Here is a 20,044-nt window from a genome sequence, read left to right as displayed (position 1 = left end):
GGGAGGTCCTAGGTTCAAATCTGGCCTCAGACACTTCCTAGCTGTGTGACCCTGGGCAAGTCACTTGGCCCCCATTGCCTAACCCTAACCACTCTTCTGCCTTGGAGCCAATACATATTGACTCCAAGACAGAAGGGAAGGGTTTAAAAAAAAAGAATATGAATGCCTGGACTGAACTATCTTTGGCCTTTTTTGTTGTCCCAGTGTTTAGCACAGTGTCTGATACTTAAGAAATCTTACTAACAAACTAGATTTGGAGTGAGATCTGGGTTTGAATCTCAGCTCTGATAGTGCTTATGTGACCTTGGACAAGTCCCCACTCTGAGTCTGAATTTCATCAATGAAATGGGATAGTGGTAGGAACAGGATCAGAAGGAGGCTTAAGAATTTTTTTAAATTCCTTACAGATATGAATCTTAAATTCCTTTAGGGACAGTAGGGAGCTTCTTGGATGATCTATGAAAGGAAATGCTTGTTCTATCTGGCCCAGTTCTCTTGGAATAGTACAAAGATGAATACTTCTCAAGCTCTGGGAAACTGGTTGTGTTGAGCAGTATTAGGGAAAATTTGGATTCCCTGGAGAAAGAGATCAAAATGTTCTGTAAAACCTGTCCTATGAATACCTGAAGTCAAACTAAGTGGAAAAGAGTCACTCTCAGACTCTCCCCTCCCCCAGCCCTTCCAACAATGCCTTCCCAAGCTCACAGGGACTCTACTGCAGTGGGATCCCAGAGTCCACTCTTAAAAACACCTCCATGCTGGATGAAAGGGAAAAATTAAATAAAGCTTTCTCACTGAAATGAATAGCAAACTTGATTCAAGAGTAGGAATCCTGTCAGCCACTTATCAACTGTGTGATTCAGACAAGTCATTTAGGCTTTCTACTTATGGGAGGGTTCAAACTAAAGCTCCACGGAATTGGAGAAATTATTCCTAGTTATATAAGAAATTGAGGCTATATTCTTTCAGGTCTCTATCAAATTGCATATCTCCTCCCTACATTCCCCCCAAATAAAAAAAGGCAAGGTTCCTGTCCCCAATATACAAGCTCTCATTTCCCATTCAGGAAGTCCTAATCACCTAGAAACAAACCCCAGACATCATCTCCCTCTCCACCTTCCCTGCCTAAATTTCTGTGGCAGGTCCAGGCCTGTCCCAGGATGGGGAAAGTGAAGGCTTAGATTGAGAAGGGTGGGGACTGGATAGGCACATGGGTGGATATGGGAAGGGCTTCTCCACTATAAGACTTGAGCCAGTTACCAGGGCAGACACTGGACAGCAGTGGGAAGAGCTCTGAGCAACTTTTCCGTTACTCTTCTCCCAGCATCCAGAGTCTCCAAACGTGATGGGTCGGTACAGAGTACGTGTGGCCACTGGGAGCTTTGCCTTCTCGGGGTCTACCAACCAGGTGCAGCTGTGGTTGGTTGGGCAGCGTGCAGAGGCTGAACTGGGGATGCAGCTGCGGCCCACTCGAGGACAGGTCAGCAGCTGGGTGTGGATGTGAAGGGGAGGTGGGGGGGACTGGGACAGCTGGGAGGCAGGAAACTGCTCTGGGCTGAAGATTTTTAAAGCACAGTGATACTGATCCAGGACACCTGGAACTTTCTTCTTGTAAGCCAATGGATTTATATAAGAGGAAACCTTGAAAGGGCATGCTCAGAGCCTTTGTATGGCCTTCTGCAGTGCCCAGGGAAACCCATGTACCCCAGAGCCAAAAATTTGGAGGTTAGGGGACAGAGATAGGGCAAGTGTAGAAACAGTAGTAAACTTGGAGCCAGAGGATCTGGGTTAAGATGCCCCACCTCTGCCCTATAAGGATCTAGTTTGTTCCTGGGTAGTCAAATTACTCTGCCTTTCTGGGAACCAGTTTCTCTCTCCATAAAATTAAGGTTTATTGGCCAACATACCAATCAGGCTTTTATACAACTTCTGAAAAGTACTGTGGAAATATGACATGTTCCTATAGTCCCTTTCTTCTCTTGGCATTTATATATTAATTTTATAAATCAAAACCCTATTTTTTCTTCCTCCCATCCTGCCCCATGACCATGAAAAAGAAAAAAAACAAAACACTTGTAACAAATATGCATAGTGAAGCAAACCAGTTCCTAAATTATGGCTCTTAATCTGCATTCTGAGTCCAACAAATCATGAGTACCTTGATGTGGTTGGTTAATTAGAGTTCTCAAGTCTTTCAAAGCTGTTTCTCTTTATACTGTTGTTATTGTATATACTGTTCTCCTGGTTCTGCTCATTTCACTATGGATCAATTCAAACAAGTCTTCCCAAGTTTCTCTTGCTTTCATTTCTCTTTTCCCCCCCTTTTAAACATTATTTTATTTGGTCATTTTCAAACATTATTCATTAGAAACAAAGATCATTTTCTCCCCCCCCCCCCTCCCACCACCCCTCCCAATGATAATGTATACTTCCTCTGGGTATTACATGTGTCCTCTTTTCCATGTTGTTGGTATTTTCATTAAGGTGTTCATTTACAGTCTTTCCTCAATCATATCCCCTCCACCCCTGTAGTCAAGCTGTTGCCTTTCCTAGTTGTTATTACTCCCACCGTTTGACCTCTGCTTGAGGGTAGTTTTTTTCTCTCCTAGATCCCTGAGGATTGTTCAGGCACATTGCATTGCCAGTAATGGAGAAGTCCATTATGTTCGATTGTACCACAGTGTATCAGTCTCTGTGTACAATGTTCTCCTGGCTCTGTTCCTTTCACTCTGCATCAATTCCTGGAGGTTGTTCCAGTCTCCATAGAATTCCTCCACTTTATTATTCCTTTTAGCACAATAGTATTCCATCACCAACATATACCATAATTTGCTCAGCCATTCCCCAATTGAAGGGCATCCCTTCATTTTCCAATTTTTGGCCACCACAAAGAGCGCAGCTATGGATATTTTTGTACATGTCTTTTTCCTTATTATCTCTTTGGTGTACAAACCCAGCAGTGCTATGGCTGGATCAAAGGGCACACAGTCTTTTATCGCCCTTTGGGCATAGTTCCAGATTGCCCTCCAGAATGATTGGATCAATTCACAACTCCATCAGCAATGAATTAATGTCCCAACTTTGCCACATCCCCTCCAACATTCATTACTTTCCTTTGCTGTCATGTTAGCCAATCTGCTAGGTGTGAGGTGATACCTCAGAGTTGTTTTGATTTGCATCTCTCTGATTATAAGAGATTTAGAACACTTTTTCATGTGCTTATTAATGGTTTTGATTTCTTTGGCTGAAAACTGCCTATTCATGTCCCTTGCCCATTTATCAATTGGAGAATGACTTGATTTTTTGTACAATTGATTTAGCTCTACAAATTTGAGTAATTAGATCTTTGTCAGAGTTTTTGGTTATGAAGATTGTCTCCCAATTTGTTGCTTCCCTTCTAATTTTGGTTACATTTGGTTTTGCTTGTACAAAACCTTTTTAATTTGATGTAATCAAAATTGTTTATTTTACATTTTGTGACTCTTTCTATGTCTTGCTTGGATTTAAAGTCTTTCCCTTCCCACAGGTCTGACATGTATACTATTCTGTGTTCACCTAGTTTACTTATAGTTTCCTTCTTTATGTTCAAGTCATTCACCCATTCTGAGTTTATCTTGGTGTAGGGTGTGAGGTGTTGATCCAAACCTAATCTCTCCCACACTGTCTTCCAGTTTTCCCAGTAGTTTTTGTCAAATAGTGGATTTTTGTCCCAAAAGCTGGGGTCTTTGGATTTGTCATGGACTGTCTTGCCAAGGTCACTTACCCCAAGTCTATTCCACTGATCCTCCTTTCTGTTGTGACAAGGAAATCACTTTAAAAGACTGATATATATTAATTTAAGGTCGCCAAGGAATTCAGCTATGTAATTCCTTAATGAAAACTCAAGTCAGCAGTCAACCTTTTATGGAGTTTAATTACAAACAGGAGGAAGAAAGGTATTAGAGAGAGAGAGAGAGAGAGAGGGAGAGAGAAAGGGGGAGAAAAGGGAATAGGGCTTAAATACCCCTTCTGTTTAGGCTGGGCCAAAAGGCCCAAGCCCTTAGATAGCTGAGGCAAAGAAAAGAGATCAGTCCCTATCACTCACATGACCAAAATGGAGAAACAGTCTCAGGGGCCTCCACCTCCAGCTTCCTTCAGAGCAAGCTTCTCAGAGCACAACCTCTCAAAGCCAAACCTCTCCAACCAACCCCCCAGTCCTCAGACCCTGCTATCTTTAAGGAAACCATCCAAGTTCACTCCCCTCAGTTCTCACATCTACCAATCACTGTCCATGTCTTCCCTGTGCCAATGGTGGCTCTAGCTTAACCCAGGACCACCCAGAGGAGAGGTCTGTGGCTTTGCACATGTCTGTTGAAGATCATATTCTCAAATAATTAAATCTTGATCTATGCTGCAGCCCTTCCTAAATCCTCTTAGGACTGAGTAGGGTGGAGATTGTATCAATTCTAAAATCAATCATGACTCAAAGAACTTCCTATTCTATGTTTAAGCATAGGTCAAAGCCCTTTCCATTGTTCAGCAAAAGGTTTCTGTCCTAAAGTAATCTTAAGAAGGGAGGAGGAGGAACCTCCCTTGCCAATGGGGTTCACATTACAATGGTGAAATTTTCAACATTCACAAGTCTAAGAAATTTTAAGGTTTACACTGTCTCTTAGCCAGTACCAAATTGTTTTGATGACCACTGCTTTATAATATAGCTTGAGATCTGAGACTGCAAGGCCCCCTTCCTTTGTAATTTTTTTTCCATGATGTCCCTGGATATTCTTGAACTTTGTTATGGTTTTTTCTAATTCAGTAAAAAAAATTTTTTGGAAGTTCAATGGCACTAAATAGATAAGTTTGGGTAGGATGGTCATTTTTATTATATTGGCTCGTCCTATCCATGAGCAGTTAATGTTTTTCCAATTGCTCAAGTCTAGTTTTAGTTGTGTGGAGACTGTTTTGTAGTTGTGTTCATATAGTTTCTGTGTTTGTCTTGGCAGATAGATTCCTAAGTATTTTATATTGTCTAGGGTCATTTTAAATGGAATTTCTCTTTCTAATTCTTGCTGCTGAGCTGTGTTGGAAATATATAGAAATACTGATGACTTATGCAGGTTTATTTTGTATCCTGCAACTTTGCTAAAGTTGTTGATTATTTCAATTAGCTTTTTGGTTGAATCTCTAGGATTCTTTAAGTAGACCATCATGTCATCTGCAAAGAGATATATCTTGGTCTCCTCATTGCCTATTTTAATGCCTTCAATTTCTTTTTCTTCTCTAATTGCTACTGCACTAGCAGTACTAGTTTCTAGTACAATGTTAAATAATAGAGGTGATAATGGGCATCCTTGTTTCACTCCTGATCTTATTGGGAATGCATCTAGTTTATCCCCATTGCAGATGATGTTAGCTGATGGTTTTAGATATATACTATTTATTATTTTTAGGAAAGACCCTTCTATTCCTATGCTTTCTAGTGTTTTTAATAGGAATAGGTGTTGTATTTTATTAAAGGCTTTTTCTGCATCTATTGAAATAATCATGTGATTTTTGTTGGTTTGCTTGTTGATATGGTCAATTATGTGGATGGTTTTCCTAATATTGAACCATCCTTGCATTCCTGGTATGAATCCTACCTGGTCATAGTGAATAACCCTCATGATCACTTGCTGGAGTCTTTTTGCTAGTATCCTATTTAAGATTTTTGCATCTATGTTCATTAGGGAGATTGGTCTATAGTTTTCTTTTTCCTAGATGTTTTTGACCTGCCTGGCTTTGGAATCAGTACCATGTTTGTGTCATAAAAGGAATTTGGTAGAACTCCCTCTTTGCTTATTATGTCAAATAGTTTGTATAGTATTGGGATTAGCTGTTCTTTGAATGTTTGATAGAATTCACTTGTGAATCCATCTGGCCCTGGGGATTTTTTCTTAGGGAGTTCTTTGATGGCCTGTTGGATTTCTTTTTCTGATATGGGATATTTAAGAATTCTATTTCTTCTTCTGTTAGTCTAGGCAATTTGTATTTTTGTATATATTCATCCATATCACCTAAATTGGTGTATTTATTGCCATATAATTGGGCAAAGTAATTTTTAATGATTGCCTTAATTTCCTCTTCATCGGAGATGATGTCCCCCTTTTCATCTTTGATACTGTTAATTTGCTTTTCTTCTCTCCTTTTTTAAATTAGATTGACCAGTACTTTGTCTATTTTGTTTGTTTTTTCAAAGTACCAGCTTCTTGTCTTATTAGTTCAATAGGTCTATCACTCTTGCTTTCATTTCTGATAGCCTATAAGTATTCCATTCCTACCTAAATATGATCCTATAGCATTCATGATGGTATCTAATGGATAAATAGGCATTACAGATAGAAAGAACTTTCCAGATTTTATTCAACTGACCAAGTTCCTATTATGAATTTGCCCTGTGATCATCTTATCCAACTCCTTGAGTTTTTTGTCTATTCTATTAATTTTATTTATATAGAAACAAATGTTAACAACTGCTTTCTGACCTTTTTGAAATCCAATTTTTCTTTCTCCTTCTACCCCACCCTCAGAAAGTAAACAATCTTATATAGGTTATTCCAGTGTTGTCACACAATACAAATTTCTATATTCCTTCTCCTTCACTTTAAAAATCAGAATACTGAGATGCAAGATCACACAAATTGTAAAAAGAATCTGTACTGGATTACTTCTACTAGCAGGAAGCTAATTTCTCTTATCCTTGTCTGAGAGTGGGAAGAAAACCAGGGCTCTGGGTTGCAGAAGCTGAGGCTGTGGTCTTCATTGTCTTCTAAATGGTTTTTAACTTAATAAGTTACTCCTGTCCTAGAGTGAAAGAGGGCTCTAAAGATGGAATGCTTATCCATTTGAAGGTCCTATAAAATTTGTAGGTAATAAAAGGAAAAATTACCCAACAGTGTGCATAATCCCAAAGGATAATGTGCTGCCTTCAAAAGGATTGGGTTCCTTTGACTAGAAATCTTTAAGCAAAGGCTGGATGAATGCTGTTTGGGGAGGAGGTGGTAGAGACATTGTTCCTACTTTGTCTTGATCCAGATTAATCCCCATATCTGGAAGGCTCTCCCTTCTCACCTCAACCTCTTAAAACCCCCAGCTTCCTTCAAGGCTCAGCTCAGGTGAAATTCTACCTGAGACAGTTCTTAGACTCCTCTGTCCAGGAAAAATATTTTTTATTTACTTAACATGTTGTATCCTTACAATAGAACATAAATTCCTGAGGACAATGAGAGTATTCATTTTGTCACCTAGCATAGTACCTGGACCAAGGGTAACTATTTCTCTTGAAATAAAATTGAATTAGTGGGCAGCTAGGTTGCTCAGTAGATTGACAAGTAGTCCTTGAGAGGGGAGATTCTGTGTTCACATCAGGCCTCAGACACTTCTTAGATGCATGACCCTGGGCAAATCTCTTAACTCCCATTTCCTAGCCAGTGATGGTGAATCTATTGAATGGGTGCCAAAAATGGCACACAGAGCATCCTCTGTGGGCACGCAAGCCATCTTCCCCCACTTCAGGGTTCATTATTAGGAAGGCAGAGGGACTCTGGTGCCCCTGTTCCTTTCCCCCTCTCCACATCTTTTCACATCACCTGCCCCTCCACCCAGCAGCCCAGTGGGAGTGCTCTCTCACTCCCCTGTGTGGGGCAAGGAGGAGGGGCAGGGCATGCCTGGCACTTGTGGCGGGTGAGTTGTATAGTATTTGGTCTGGGGCGGGGGGGGGGGGCACTCTGTCTCTAAAAGGTTTGCCATCATGCCTTGGAATCCATACACAGTATTGATTCTAAGACAGAAGATAAGGGGAAGGAAGGAAGGAAGGAAGGAAGGAAGGAAGGAAGGAAGGAAGGAAGGAAGGAAGGAAGGAAGGAAGGAAGAAAGGAAGGAAGGAAGGAAGGAACGAACGAACGAACGAACGAACGAACGAACGAACGAACGAAGAAAGAAAAATTGAATTTCTTTTTTGGGTAAAAGTTGGAGTAGATGGCTTCAGATGCTGTCTAAGTCCAATATTCTTGGGGGGGAGGAGGGGGAGGGAGTATCTGTGTATGTTTGTGGTGTTGCACAGTAGACAGTTTCCTCTAAAGAATCTTTTCAATATCCCTATATAAAGCATAGTGCCTTGATGTCAACAGACCTATGTTGAAATCTTACCATATTGATCATATCAGGAAAATATTTTTCCTTTTGAAGTTTCAGGTCCTTCATCTATAAAATGGGGACAATATTTGACTCTAAGATTTAATTAAAGGTTCTCCTACCTTCCCTTCCACTGCCATCTTAGATGGAGGATTTTGAAGTGGATGTCTCTGAAGACCTGGGGCCTCTCTTGTTTGTGAAGCTACAGAAAATCCATCTCTTCCTAAAGGATGCCTGGTTCTGCAACCACATAACTGTTTGGACCTTTGAGAAGAGCATGGAGAAGGAGATAGTGTTCCCCTGCTACAGATGGGTGCAGGGAGATGGCATCATCTGCCTACCTGAGGCTACTGGTAAGAAGGGTGGGAGCTGGGGCGGGGAGAAGGCAGAGGAATTAGGATTGGAAGGAAGCTTTGGGATCATCTAAATCAGCGGTTCTCAACCTCTCAATTTGTAGCAATGAGAATACATAATGCATATCAGGTATTTACATTCCAAATCATAACTGTAGCAAAATTACAGTTTTGAAGTAGCCACCAAAATAATTTTTTGGTTTGGGGTCACTGCAACATGAGGAACTGTATTGCGGGGTCACAGCATTAGAAAGGTTGAGAACCACTGGTCTAAATTAATACCTTTATTTAAAAGAAAAAGAAACTCAGTCTCATTAAAGGAATGTAACTTGCCTAAAAGTGAGGTGTGGTTGGGGTTAAAGTTGAAAAACAAGAGTTGAGGGAAGGATTAGGAGAAAGTCAGAAGATATAAGGAAGGGAAGGCACAAAAAAGTCAGGATACAGTAAGAGGGCAGGAGGACAGAAATAGAAGTAGCTGAAAGAAAAATTACATGTTAGTTATATGACATTAAAAAGTATCTTTACCTGGGTGAGGCAGGGGACATGAGGAAGAAAATGTACAGTATGTGAATCCAGGGAGTTGGTGACAGAGACAGGTGACAACAAAGGTCTCAGCAGAAAATGTGAAGAATGTGATTCTAAAGATCAGGAGACAGGAGTGAGTGAGGGTTGCATAGAGACAGAAAAGACAGTATACAAAACTGGGGCAGAGGAAAAATAGGAATAGGAGGGGTGAGGTAGGGACACAAAAAAACAGAAAACCTTCCCTAAGACTGGGCAGCAAGTAAGAAATGGATGGGGAGTGGGCTGGACATGGAGGCAGAAAGGAACAGAAAATAGGGATGAGACTCAAGAAACTGGTGAGCTGTGGTCAGGGATAGAGAACAGCCTGGGAACACATCTGTGAAGATGGAACAGGTAAATGAGACCTAGTTCCATGTCTTCTCAGCTTGGACGATGGGAAAGGATGTCCAAGGCCTGTTTCAGAAACACAGAGAAGAGGAGCTGGAGGAGAGAAGGAGATTATATCGGTGATGTCCCTGACCCCTAATCTCTCAGTAACTTAAGCTTTAACTCCTGGACCCCATCTTATTTATACTGTGCCCTTTGACCTCTCACTTCCACTAATCCTTATTTTTTAACTCTTCACTGACCTATTAACTTTTAATTCTATGGACCTCTAGCTGGGCCACCTGGAAGAAAGGGATACTCTTGTCAGTGGATGCAAAATCAGAGAAAGACCTACCTCTGGATGTGAGATTCCATGAGAATAAGAAGATTGACTTTGAAGGAACACTGATTGCAGGGTAGGAATGAGATCAGGTGCAAAATCTGGGGATTTATGGTGGGGGCTCCCAGGCATAATGGCAAATATGGGGACTGGGGAATTTGGAGGGAGAGGGAGAGAGCAAAATTCAAGCAACTAATTTCTTTACTCCTTATCCTAGAATGACTGAGATTGCCCTTAAACGCACGTACACCCTTCTGAGCTCCTGGAGTAGCTTAGAAGATTTTGACCAAATCTTCTGGTGCAGCAAGAATACCCTGGCTAGTCAGTAACAGTTCCATAAGCTTGGTGATCCTCTCCAATAACCCATCCTGACATTCTCAGCTCCACTTCCCCATTTCAATAACAGCTCACTTCTACCCTCCCTTCCCCCACATATACTACATCCCTGTTGCCTTTCCACTAACCATTTTTACACAGAAATATGTCCCTTAAAGTGGCTTCTCTCTTGACAGCATCTGGGGCATCCCAAGATTAGGGGCTCATACCTGGTACCTGGGGTACTATGATATTTCCCTTCTGGTTCCAGAAAAGGTACGCCAGTCCTGGAAGGATGATGATTTTTTTGGCTACCAATTCCTCAATGGGGTCAACCCCACAGTACTGAGAAGGTCTACCTCACTCCCCACACGACTTGTGATCCCCCCAGGGGCAGAAGAGATTCAGATTCAGCTGGAAAAAAAACTCCAGGTAGTTCCTCTCCTCTTGGTCTCCTCTCTACTCCAATTCTTTCTTCTTCCTTTGCATCTCTGTGACCAAGAGAATTAAAAAGGCTCCTAGGGATCAAGTTAGGTTAGTTTCTAAATACACTTACTTAGACATATTAGTTTAGGGAAAGGGACAGGTTGAAATGTCACAATTATAACTTGATTTTAAGAATGGAGGAACCATAATTAAATCCTGGAAAAGCAAGCAACATTCAAGATGGTATAGATAGAAGTAGTCAACAGTACTAATTCAACACCCATTCTTCATACAGAACTTCATTTTGGGGGGAATCTTAAGGATATGTAAAAACAAGGAAGAGGTTCCATAACAGTAAAATGAGACTACTATTTATTACAAGAGAAACAGGACAGAAAAAGAGGAAGCAGATAGAGACAAGACTAGGTTAACAAATGAGACTCTAAATGGATCTTAGTCCTGAATCTCAGAACACAAGGAAATTAAGAGAAGAGGGAATCAACAGATATAATGATTTAGAGAAACTTTCCTGGAAGAAGCAGGAAGAGAAAATCTTGGGAGTTTGGAAGGTAGGAAAATTGTTGGAGAAAAGAAAAAATATATATATTAGAGAAGAAGAAAAACCATATTTTGAAAGTGGGGAAAGAAGAGAGATGATAGGTTTGAGGAGTTAGAAGATGCTGTCAGAGAAAGAAGTCAAATAGTTTTAGAGTTTAGATTTGGTTTGGGGGACTAGAAGACTGAAGAACATGACCACCAAAACAAAGGGGTATTTCAATTTCTCTTGGGGTAAAGTAAATGCAAAGGGTTTTGGAGTCCACAGACTTGGTCTCTAATGCCTAATGTGCTGGAGTAGTTATTATTTCTAGACAAGTCATTTCATTTCTCTGGGCCTCAGATTCCTCCACTGTAAAATGAGGGTATTGGACTGGTTTTTACATTCTGTGGATCTGGTGCTCATTTAAGAATTTGGACTTCTCTTTTAGTCTTTGATGCTGAGCCTCTTGACTCTCTGGTATTAAAAGTGTTCTACATTAACCTCTGATACTTGACCTCAGACTAATCTATTTCCCAGGAGGGCTGCCTCTTTGAAGCTGACTTTTCCCTGTTGGATGGAATCCAGCCCAATGTGATCCAGGGGGAGAGACAGTACCTAGCTGCCCCCCTCGTTATGTTTAAGATGGAGCATGATGGGAAGCTCCTACCCATGGCCATCCAGGTGAGGGAACCCAGGGATCCTTCTACCTAGCTCCCTAATCCAGCCTTCCTCCACCCCACTGCTTCCCCAACCCTTTTCCTGGAACCAAGACCTCTGACCTCTCTGCTCTGCCTCATCAATCTCTCTTCCTTTCAAAGATCCAGGGATCTAATGCCCTACTTTACACATGTAATTCAACTAAAAGAGCAGTGACTGGAAGAGAAGGAAATCCTGGGTTCACATTCCTGCCTCTGATGATATCTCATCTTGGGCAAGCCATTTTAACTTCCCTTCAGCCTCTGAAGTCCTTTGCAGTTCCAGGCTTATGATTGTGTTGATTCTGTTGTCCTCCAGCTCCAGCCTCCCTGCTCTAGCTCTCCAGTTCCACCACTCTTCCTGCCCTCAGATCCCTCCCTCACTTGGCTCCTGGCCAAGGCTTGGGTCAAAAATTCTGACTTCCAACTGCATGAACTGCAAGCACATCTGCTGAAGACCCATTTGGTGGCTGAAGTGTTTGCTGTAGCCACCATGAGGTGCCTCTCAGGGATGCACCCCATCTTCAAGGTACTCACCCTTCCTTACATATACCCTTCACATTCCACTCCTGTTATCCTAGGGCAGTTATGGGGTTTTTTGTTGTATTTTATTTATATTGTTAAATGTTTTCAATTATGTTTTAATCTGATTCTGGCAAGACTTTAAAGTGTTGTTGATTTACTGTATGGTCCTTGAGTTTGACATCTCCACTTCAGACAATCCCCTCTAAAATGGGCTTCCCTCAAGTCCCTAATGTATGTGTATATTTGAAACAATGCCTGCATCTATGAAAATGAGCATTTTTCCAAGTAAGCCTGTAATAAATTTTTCTGTTGCACCTATATTCAGTTTAGTAGGTTGCTCTAAATTTATTTTCTGATTTCACAAAAACCTAGCTAGCTCAGTTCCACTTTCATCTTTGCTACTTGTTTTTTCCCTCTCAACACTCATAAAACAATCACTTTCTTCTTACCTGGGTTTCTTGTCCTTCTAAGCACCTTCAGAGGTCATCATTTTCATCTCCTTGCCCATCTGTTCTCATCATAGGCCAGGATGTAATCATCCACACACTTTAAAGTGCTCCTCTATTATAGCACCATCCTTACCCAGAATCTAATGTCCTGTGGGAAAGAAGTTTTCCATTCTCTTATTTCTACTTGCCCTTTTTCCACAGCTCCTGATTCCTCACCTCCGATATACTCTGGAGATTAACACTCGTGCCCGGACCAAACTCATTTCTGATGGGGGGATTTTTGATCAGGTTTGAAGGAGTGGGAATCACAAGTTAGAAAATTTGGGGGGAGTCAGGAAAAAATAGGTACTGCCACCCCAGGATCTTTGGGGTTTTTTCATCCTCAGGAGCCCTTAGAGACTCCTCCCTCCCTCCCTCCCTCTAAAATCAATGATCTGATTTAGACTTATTTTTAATCTAACTAAACATTTTTTAGGTACCTAGAATGCAAAAGACACTGTGACTATATGGGTCACAGATACAATCCCTGTCCTCTAACAGCTTATAAACTAGTATATGAGAAACAATATATACAAATAACTACAAATTAGGAGATGATTTATATATAGTTTAAGTGTTGTAATTAAAGATGTTTAAGTATTGTAATAAAGATTGTAATGCAAGATTCAAGGAAGGGGATATCTATCTGAGTACATTATGGAAGGTAACCTAGGAGAGATGATACATGAACTAGACCTCAAAGGAAGAGAAAGATTTCAACACATGGAGGCAAAAGGATTATATTTAACACATGAGGAACCTGTTGTGCCTTAGCTGTGTGTGAAGGGGAGTAATGTGAGAAGAAGTGAGAAAGGTGGGATGGAGCCACAGTAAGGATGGCCTTCAACACCAAGCTGAAGAATTTATATTTTGTTCTGTAATCATAGGTACCACTTAAGACTGGGGGCAGAGCAATGGCAGCATCAAATCTGTACATTTTCTAGACTATTCTGGCAACACTGAAGGATGACCTAGAAAGGATGAGCCTGGGGGCCAGGAAAGCTGTCAGGTTATTACAATAGTTAGGTCAGAATTAACAAGAGACATTATTAATGTGTATCTTAGTAGGGAAAAAAATTACCTGTCTCTAAATGCCTTCCAGCCTCCTTTCTAATTCCTAAATCTGGCTCTCTACCTTCATCCCATCTTAACTCTCCATTCAACCAATACAGGTGGTGAACACTGGTGGGGGAGGTCACCTGGAAGTCCTCCGCAGGGCAACAGCCTGTCTGACCTATCGATCCCTCTGCCCTCCTGATGATCTGGCTGACAGAGGGCTTCTGGGAATTCCATCAGCTCTCTATGTCCATGATGCCCTCAGGCTATGGGACATTATCTCCCGGTGAGGAGGTGGTTCCTGAGGAGGGATGGACTAGAACAAGGGGAATATGGGAACTAAATCATCTAGACTTGGCAAACAAGATAATCAAGCCTGAAAGACTATATGGAAGAGTCATGAGACAGTGGTCAGAGTCTGGGAAAGAGAAGATCATTGCAGGCATTGGAGCTGTTTGCATCATTTGTGTTTCTGGGAGAACCATCTTAGCTCACATTGACATAGCACATTATGATGTCCAATCACTTTCTTCACAACTGCCTCTGAAGTAGATCATGCAGGTACAATCAGTATAAATACTGAGTGGCAGGTCCATTTTACTACTGGTGAGAAAACTGAGACTTAGCAGTGTATGTCACTTACTGACTTATCCTTAGTCACACAGTGATGAGATAGTCAGTGCCTATGGAAAAGAAGCTTTAAATTAAAAAGGAGGAAATAGTAGAAGTAAATCTTGCAATCTAAATAGAGATAAAGAAAAAGTGGGAGCAAGGATGGGGGTGGGGATGTGACAGAGAGAGAGAGAGAGAGAGAGAGAGAGAGAGAGAGAGAGAGAGAGAGAGAGAGAGAGAAGCAATAACATCATAGGAGGAAGACTACCTGTAGAGATGCTCAATAATGCATGGGAAATAAAATCCTAGAAAAAAATCCACAAATCCATCTAACAGGTGAAATAAATGCACAAGGAATTAATAAGTAATAACCAAAAGTGCAAAAAATTCCACCAGTGAGACTTAGTATGATTCATGACAAGAATATAGTTATGAGGGGCAGATAGGCTTCGAGGGAGAAACTGGGTTCAAATCTGGCCTAAGACACTTCCAAGATGTATGAACCCTGTGCAAGTCATTTAATTCCAATTGCCTAGCCCATGCCACTCTTCTATCTTACAATTAATATTCAAATAGGTTAATAAAAAGAATATGACTGTGGAAAGTTATACCTTATTCAAAAGATTCAGAAAGGGAAAAAGTAAATGGAATCTTTGAACTAATACTTAGTATTGATTCTAAGACAGAAGGTAAGGGTTTTAAATAAAACAAAAAATAAAGCTGCCAGCCTGGGTCAGATCAGTATGGTAATTCAGGTTTGGGACTGGAATAAAATGAGACACTCATATTCCATATACCATTTAACAAAAGGTTGTTCACTCAATCATTGCACAGATGTGATACTCAGGAAAGCAACCCTAGAGCAATGGTTCCAAAGTTCCCCTCACCTCCATATTAGACACAATGGTTCATATGGTCAGAAAGCATTCCTCAGGGCAATTCCTCAGGTCAGAAGTCCATTAAGCCTAAAGACTACTCATGACCCTTGGTCACTGGTCTTCCCAACTTTTGTGCCTATGCAAACATATCAGCAAAATGCTAATTTATATTTTATATACATATAATTTAAATGTAAATATTAGTATTATATGACACTATACTAATAAGTAGGTAAACTATAATTTAATTTATTTAATTATTTAAATTTAAAAGTATACAGTCAAGAAAAATATTTTAATCAAAAAGAAGCCAATGGAGTCTACAGAGTCAAACAAGGAAATAAAATATCAACCTGGAAAAAACAAAGAACTACTAAAGTAGTCAATAAAACCCAGTCTTTAATTAGGAAAGAGATAATGTTCAATATTTGGCTATCACACAGAGTCAAGCACCTAAAAACCACACAGAGCCAAAGGCTCTGGGACTCTGCCAAAGATGGTTCTCCAAAGAATGACAGAACTTGGGGACTTACCTACCTTTTAGGGAATTAAGTACAGCAAACATACACTGATCAGTTGCAAGCAGACTTGGGAAAGAGGCTGTAGCCAGAGGCTGGGAAATCAAGAAGTGGCCTACTGTAAAGGATACTAAAGAATAGTTCCTGCACAGGTGTTGGTCTTTTTGGGAACAGATCTCAGATACAATAGGGGAAACTTCTCTAAGACTAAAAGAGTGATTAAGCATTTGAACATTTCTATTATTCCTATTCCAGACATTTAATGTGTGCTGGGAGATCCCTCATTCAGTCTAAGACAAAGTCCCTTAAAGTAAGTTCCCAGGGAAATGGGCAAACTTAGGGCTTCCAGAATTCACATTGACAAAAATGTTTGGATCTGCACTTCTATAAAAACCACTTTGGTCACAGTATGCAGGGTAGAATGGAAAGAGGAGACTGTTAAGGTAAATAAACCAAACAGGAAGCTATTGTATATACAAAACGTGGTAAGGGCAAATACAAGGGATGTTGGCTGTGTTAGAAAGAGAAAGATGCAAGAGATGGCATGGAGGTAGAAATGACAGAATTTGGCAGCTTCTTGCTTCTTGAATATGTAGAGTGAGGAAGAGAGTCCAAGAATTACAAAATTCAAAAGATTCAAAGAAAGGATAGACTAGGATTCCATGACCTAAAACTATTGTCAAAGTCAGCCTAGAAAGGATGGGAAGTTCTCAAGATTGAAAGTATGGAGAAGAAAACAGAAACAATGATGATGAAGAAAAGAAAAAATTGTTTCAAGAGACTAATGTCTCTTTTAGCTACTTAGCCTTAATTGGGGATTAACACAAAAGCAGAACAATCCTATTAGAGAATAATGTCAAGCATAGAATGACCTGACTCTGATCATGAATGTTAAGGATAACAATCTCTGGGTTGTAAAGAAGAGAAGAAAAATGGTGAAAAAAGAAGAAACCTAAGAAAGGTAAGGAGAGAGTAGGAGATCTAACTCCTTTGGAGTCCTTTGAGTTACTGGGCCCAATTCAATCCCAGGTCCTAAACACCTGACAAATGTCATTGCTAAACTAATGTTAGTGATCTACGAAAGATCAGGAGAATGGGAGAGATGCCGCAAGACACTGAAGGACAAAGGTCCCAATTGTTCAAATCAGAGAGGGCAGAAGGCTTCAGAGAAACAGAATAGCTTAAAGAACCAGCATGTGAAGAGGTACTAGATTTGTTCTGTGTGGCCTCAAGGGGCAGCACTAGGAGCAATGAGGAAAGTATTAGAAAAGGAAGATCTGGTTCCTTTGATGGAAGAAAAAAACTGCCAAAGCTACTGAATGCTATACCTCAAGAGGAAGCACGTTTTCTCTCACTTGTCTTCAAATAAAAGCAGAATCACAACTTTTTGGCCATTATATGACATACAAAAGATTTTTCTTTAGTTTTCAGTTAAAAAGATGTTTCTTGAATGTTCTAATTCCAATTCTGTGCTTCTCAGTGATGGGCATCTCAGTGATGCCCTGCCTGTTACCTTCAGCTGCTTTTCTCTGACCACCTTCTCTCTTGGGGAGCAGGTATGTGCAAGGAATAGTCCACCTCCATTATTCAGAGGACAAGGTTGTACAGAATGACCCTGAACTACAGAACTGGTGCAGAGAGATCACTGAGATTGGGTTACATGGGGCCCAGGCCCGAGGTAAAACATGACATCTGCCATACTGAAAAATCATCTCCCTTTTGTTTTAAACCCTCTCTAGAGTCCTCTCTAAAAACCCTCTCTGAGTTCCTGTATTCTTATGAAACTATTTCCAAACCTAGGGACCACCTAAGATGATCTTGGACCCCAAATCCCTAACATTTCCATATATTCTGATTCCATATCCCAAGGGTTTACAAACAACAGAGAGAGAAAAAAACAAGCCCAGTCCATTAACACGAGGCACCAAGAAACATATAAGGGACATGGTACCACATGACAGTGGGATTCATTTGCCAAGATAGCTCTTAGGGTCTCCAACCTCCATTTTCATCATTTCTATCCAGGAATAAAATTGAGAGATATTTCTTCCATCATAGTCTGGGTTCCTGAGATTGGCTCCTCCGTTCATTCTTATTCCTAACCATCTCACTTTTTGCTCCTTCCCCTCTTCACTGTAGAAGACAATATACAATCCATGTGTAAATTTAAACTTTACTACAATGTAAGGGGATTTATTAGAACAAAAGATTTGTGAGGGAGAAATTTATTTACACCTGTAAATCCCTCTAAAATTGAAGGGAGAAATTTGATTATTTGACAATTCCAATTTTAAGAACCTAAATTTTCCTAAGTCTACACATCCCTAAGAACACCAGCCCCTTTTTCTCCCTGAGCCTGTAGCCTCTTCCACAAACTCTTCTCTCTTCCAGGGTTTCCTGTCTCCTTCCAGTCCAGGGCTGACCTCTGCTACTTTCTCACCATGTGCATCTTCACATGCACAGTCCAACACTCAGGCATTAATCAGGGACAGGTAAAGTTATTTGAAAATCTGAATCCCTGAGTGTGTTGGGAGGCTGAAAACATTCCTTTATTATGGTGAAGGAAATGGGGATGGGGAACTAAGGGTTCAGATTCCTGGTCTCTGAATGACTTCAGTCTCTCCTCACAATAGCTAGATTGGTATGCTTGGGTTCCTAATGCTCCATGTACTATGAGGCAACCCCCACCAACTACAAAGGATGTAACATTGGAGATGGTGATGGCTACATTGCCTAATATCCAACAGGCCTGTCTCCAGATGACTATTTCATGGCACCTGGGTCGGTTCCAGCCAGACATGGTGAGAGCCAGGGCCCCCAGAGGGAACTGGGCACAGGGGTAAGGGACTAGAATTGGCAACTGAGGATTTATATCCTGAAGCTTGTGACTGTGAACTTACTTTTTTCCTTCTATCTCAGGTGCCCCTGGGTCAGCATAAGGAAGAATACTTTTCAGGACCTGGGCCCAAAGCTGTGCTGAGTTTTTTCCAGGAAGAATTGAACACTCTGGAAAAAGAGATTGTGGCCCGTAATAAGAATCTAGATCTGCCCTATGAGTACCTGCAGCCCAGCAGAATAGAGAACAGCATTACCATTTAAAACTGAACATCTGTCTGACCATCACTCTGGCCTGGAAAATCCCCTTTTCCTTTCCTAACCTTAGTCCTTTTAATATACCTACAGGTATAGCACTCACAAGTGGGCTCTATTCCACAGCTGACCTACCTCCCCTATCACCTACCTACTGAGGAGAGATCTTTCTTCTTACGGTATAAATCATGTTTAATCTCGATCTCCAGTGTCATGGGTCATTAGGTCATATTTAGTTCCCACTTCCCACATGTTTCTCATTCTCTGGTGCTAGTGTTCTTGGAAAGAATTTATTTCCCTTTGATTATTTTCCTGAGGCAGGGGCAGAAGCAGAGGCAGCCCTCCCTTATCATTCTTCCAAGGATGGGAAAGCTCCAGGTATAACCAGATATGAAAGTTCCCATCCCCTTCTTCTAGTACTGATAGTCCCTCCTAGCTCTACCACCTCATTGCTCTGGGTCATTACATGTCCCTGCCCCTTTGCCACAATCTGCAATAAACAAATCAATAAATCGGTATACTATATGGCATATCAAACTGCTGCTCAAGGAACATAATAACTGCAATGCTGGTATAAGGTCACAGACTAGTATTACCTTTCATAACTGTACTATTGAGAAAGTTGATAAATGAGAATATAGTCATCTTCTCTGGCTCAAAAGGTTAGAGTAATTCTTCAAAAAGCTGTTGAAGGTCATTTATAAGTATAACTAAACCTCTCTTGAAAGTTGTTTCCATCAGCACTCTGTTAAATTTATTGGTTGGACTGAATATTTAATTGGTGGTCACCAGGGATTTAATTTCTATATCCCAAAATGAATTACTCAAGTAAATGGAATCATGGTAGTTTATTTTACAATAAAGGGAAGATATTAAGGGAGAGAGAGACAGAGAGAGAGAGAGAGAGAGAGAGAGAGAGAGAGAGAGAGAGAGAGAGAGAGAGAGAGAGAGAGGAAAGGAGTCTCAAGATGATGGGCCTATCTCTAAGGTTCACACCTCCAGAAAGGGCAAGGAAAGAAGTCAGCCTTTATACTCACCATGGTGACAGGAAAGCAGTCTGAGGTCTCCTGCACAAGCTCCTCCAGGGGTCCAGTTCCACAGCCAAGTGTCTTCACTCCAAGTCTGAGTGTCTTCCAGTCTCTCCTCAAGTGTCTGTCTTCCCTCCAGCTCT

At 40.9% G+C, this 20,044-nt stretch overlaps 1 protein-coding gene across 1 annotated transcript; it reads left to right on the top strand.

Annotated features, from left to right (window-relative positions):
- Positions 1–1,215: 1,215 nt before the first annotated feature.
- Positions 1,216–18,889, top strand: LOC100015831 (polyunsaturated fatty acid lipoxygenase ALOX12-like). The gene is made up of 14 exons (XM_001365559.3): positions 1,216–1,480; positions 8,294–8,501; positions 9,451–9,532; positions 9,686–9,808; positions 9,950–10,053; positions 10,319–10,479; positions 11,549–11,692; positions 12,026–12,235; positions 12,882–12,968; positions 13,892–14,061; positions 17,340–17,461; positions 18,175–18,275; positions 18,417–18,584; positions 18,703–18,889. The coding sequence occupies exons 1-14, from the start codon at positions 1,346–1,348 to the stop codon at positions 18,880–18,882; spliced, it is 1,995 nt and encodes a 664-aa protein (XP_001365596.1). The 5' UTR covers positions 1,216–1,345; the 3' UTR covers positions 18,883–18,889.
- Positions 18,890–20,044: the final 1,155 nt, after the last annotated feature.

This window comes from Monodelphis domestica, chromosome 2, assembly GCF_027887165.1.
Source record: "Monodelphis domestica isolate mMonDom1 chromosome 2, mMonDom1.pri, whole genome shotgun sequence".
In the NCBI taxonomy this organism is placed as follows: domain Eukaryota; kingdom Metazoa; phylum Chordata; class Mammalia; order Didelphimorphia; family Didelphidae; genus Monodelphis; species Monodelphis domestica.
Note: the sequence above shows the minus strand (reverse complement) of the source record. Positions and strands in the feature narration are given on the sequence as shown.

What these genes read in the sequence shown, in the direction of transcription:
- LOC100015831 (XM_001365559.3), top strand. Translation starts at nt 1,346, where the DNA reads ATGGGTCGGTACAGAGTACGTGTGGCCACTGGGAGCTTTGCCTTCTCG. An exon ending in GAGAGAAGGAGATTATATCG is followed by an intron (nt 9,533 to 9,685) that starts GTGATGTCCCTG and finishes ATGGACCTCTAG; the next exon opens with CTGGGCCACCTGGAAGAAAG. An exon ending in AGCTGGAAAAAAAACTCCAG is followed by an intron (nt 10,480 to 11,548) that starts GTAGTTCCTCTC and finishes TCTATTTCCCAG; the next exon opens with GAGGGCTGCCTCTTTGAAGC.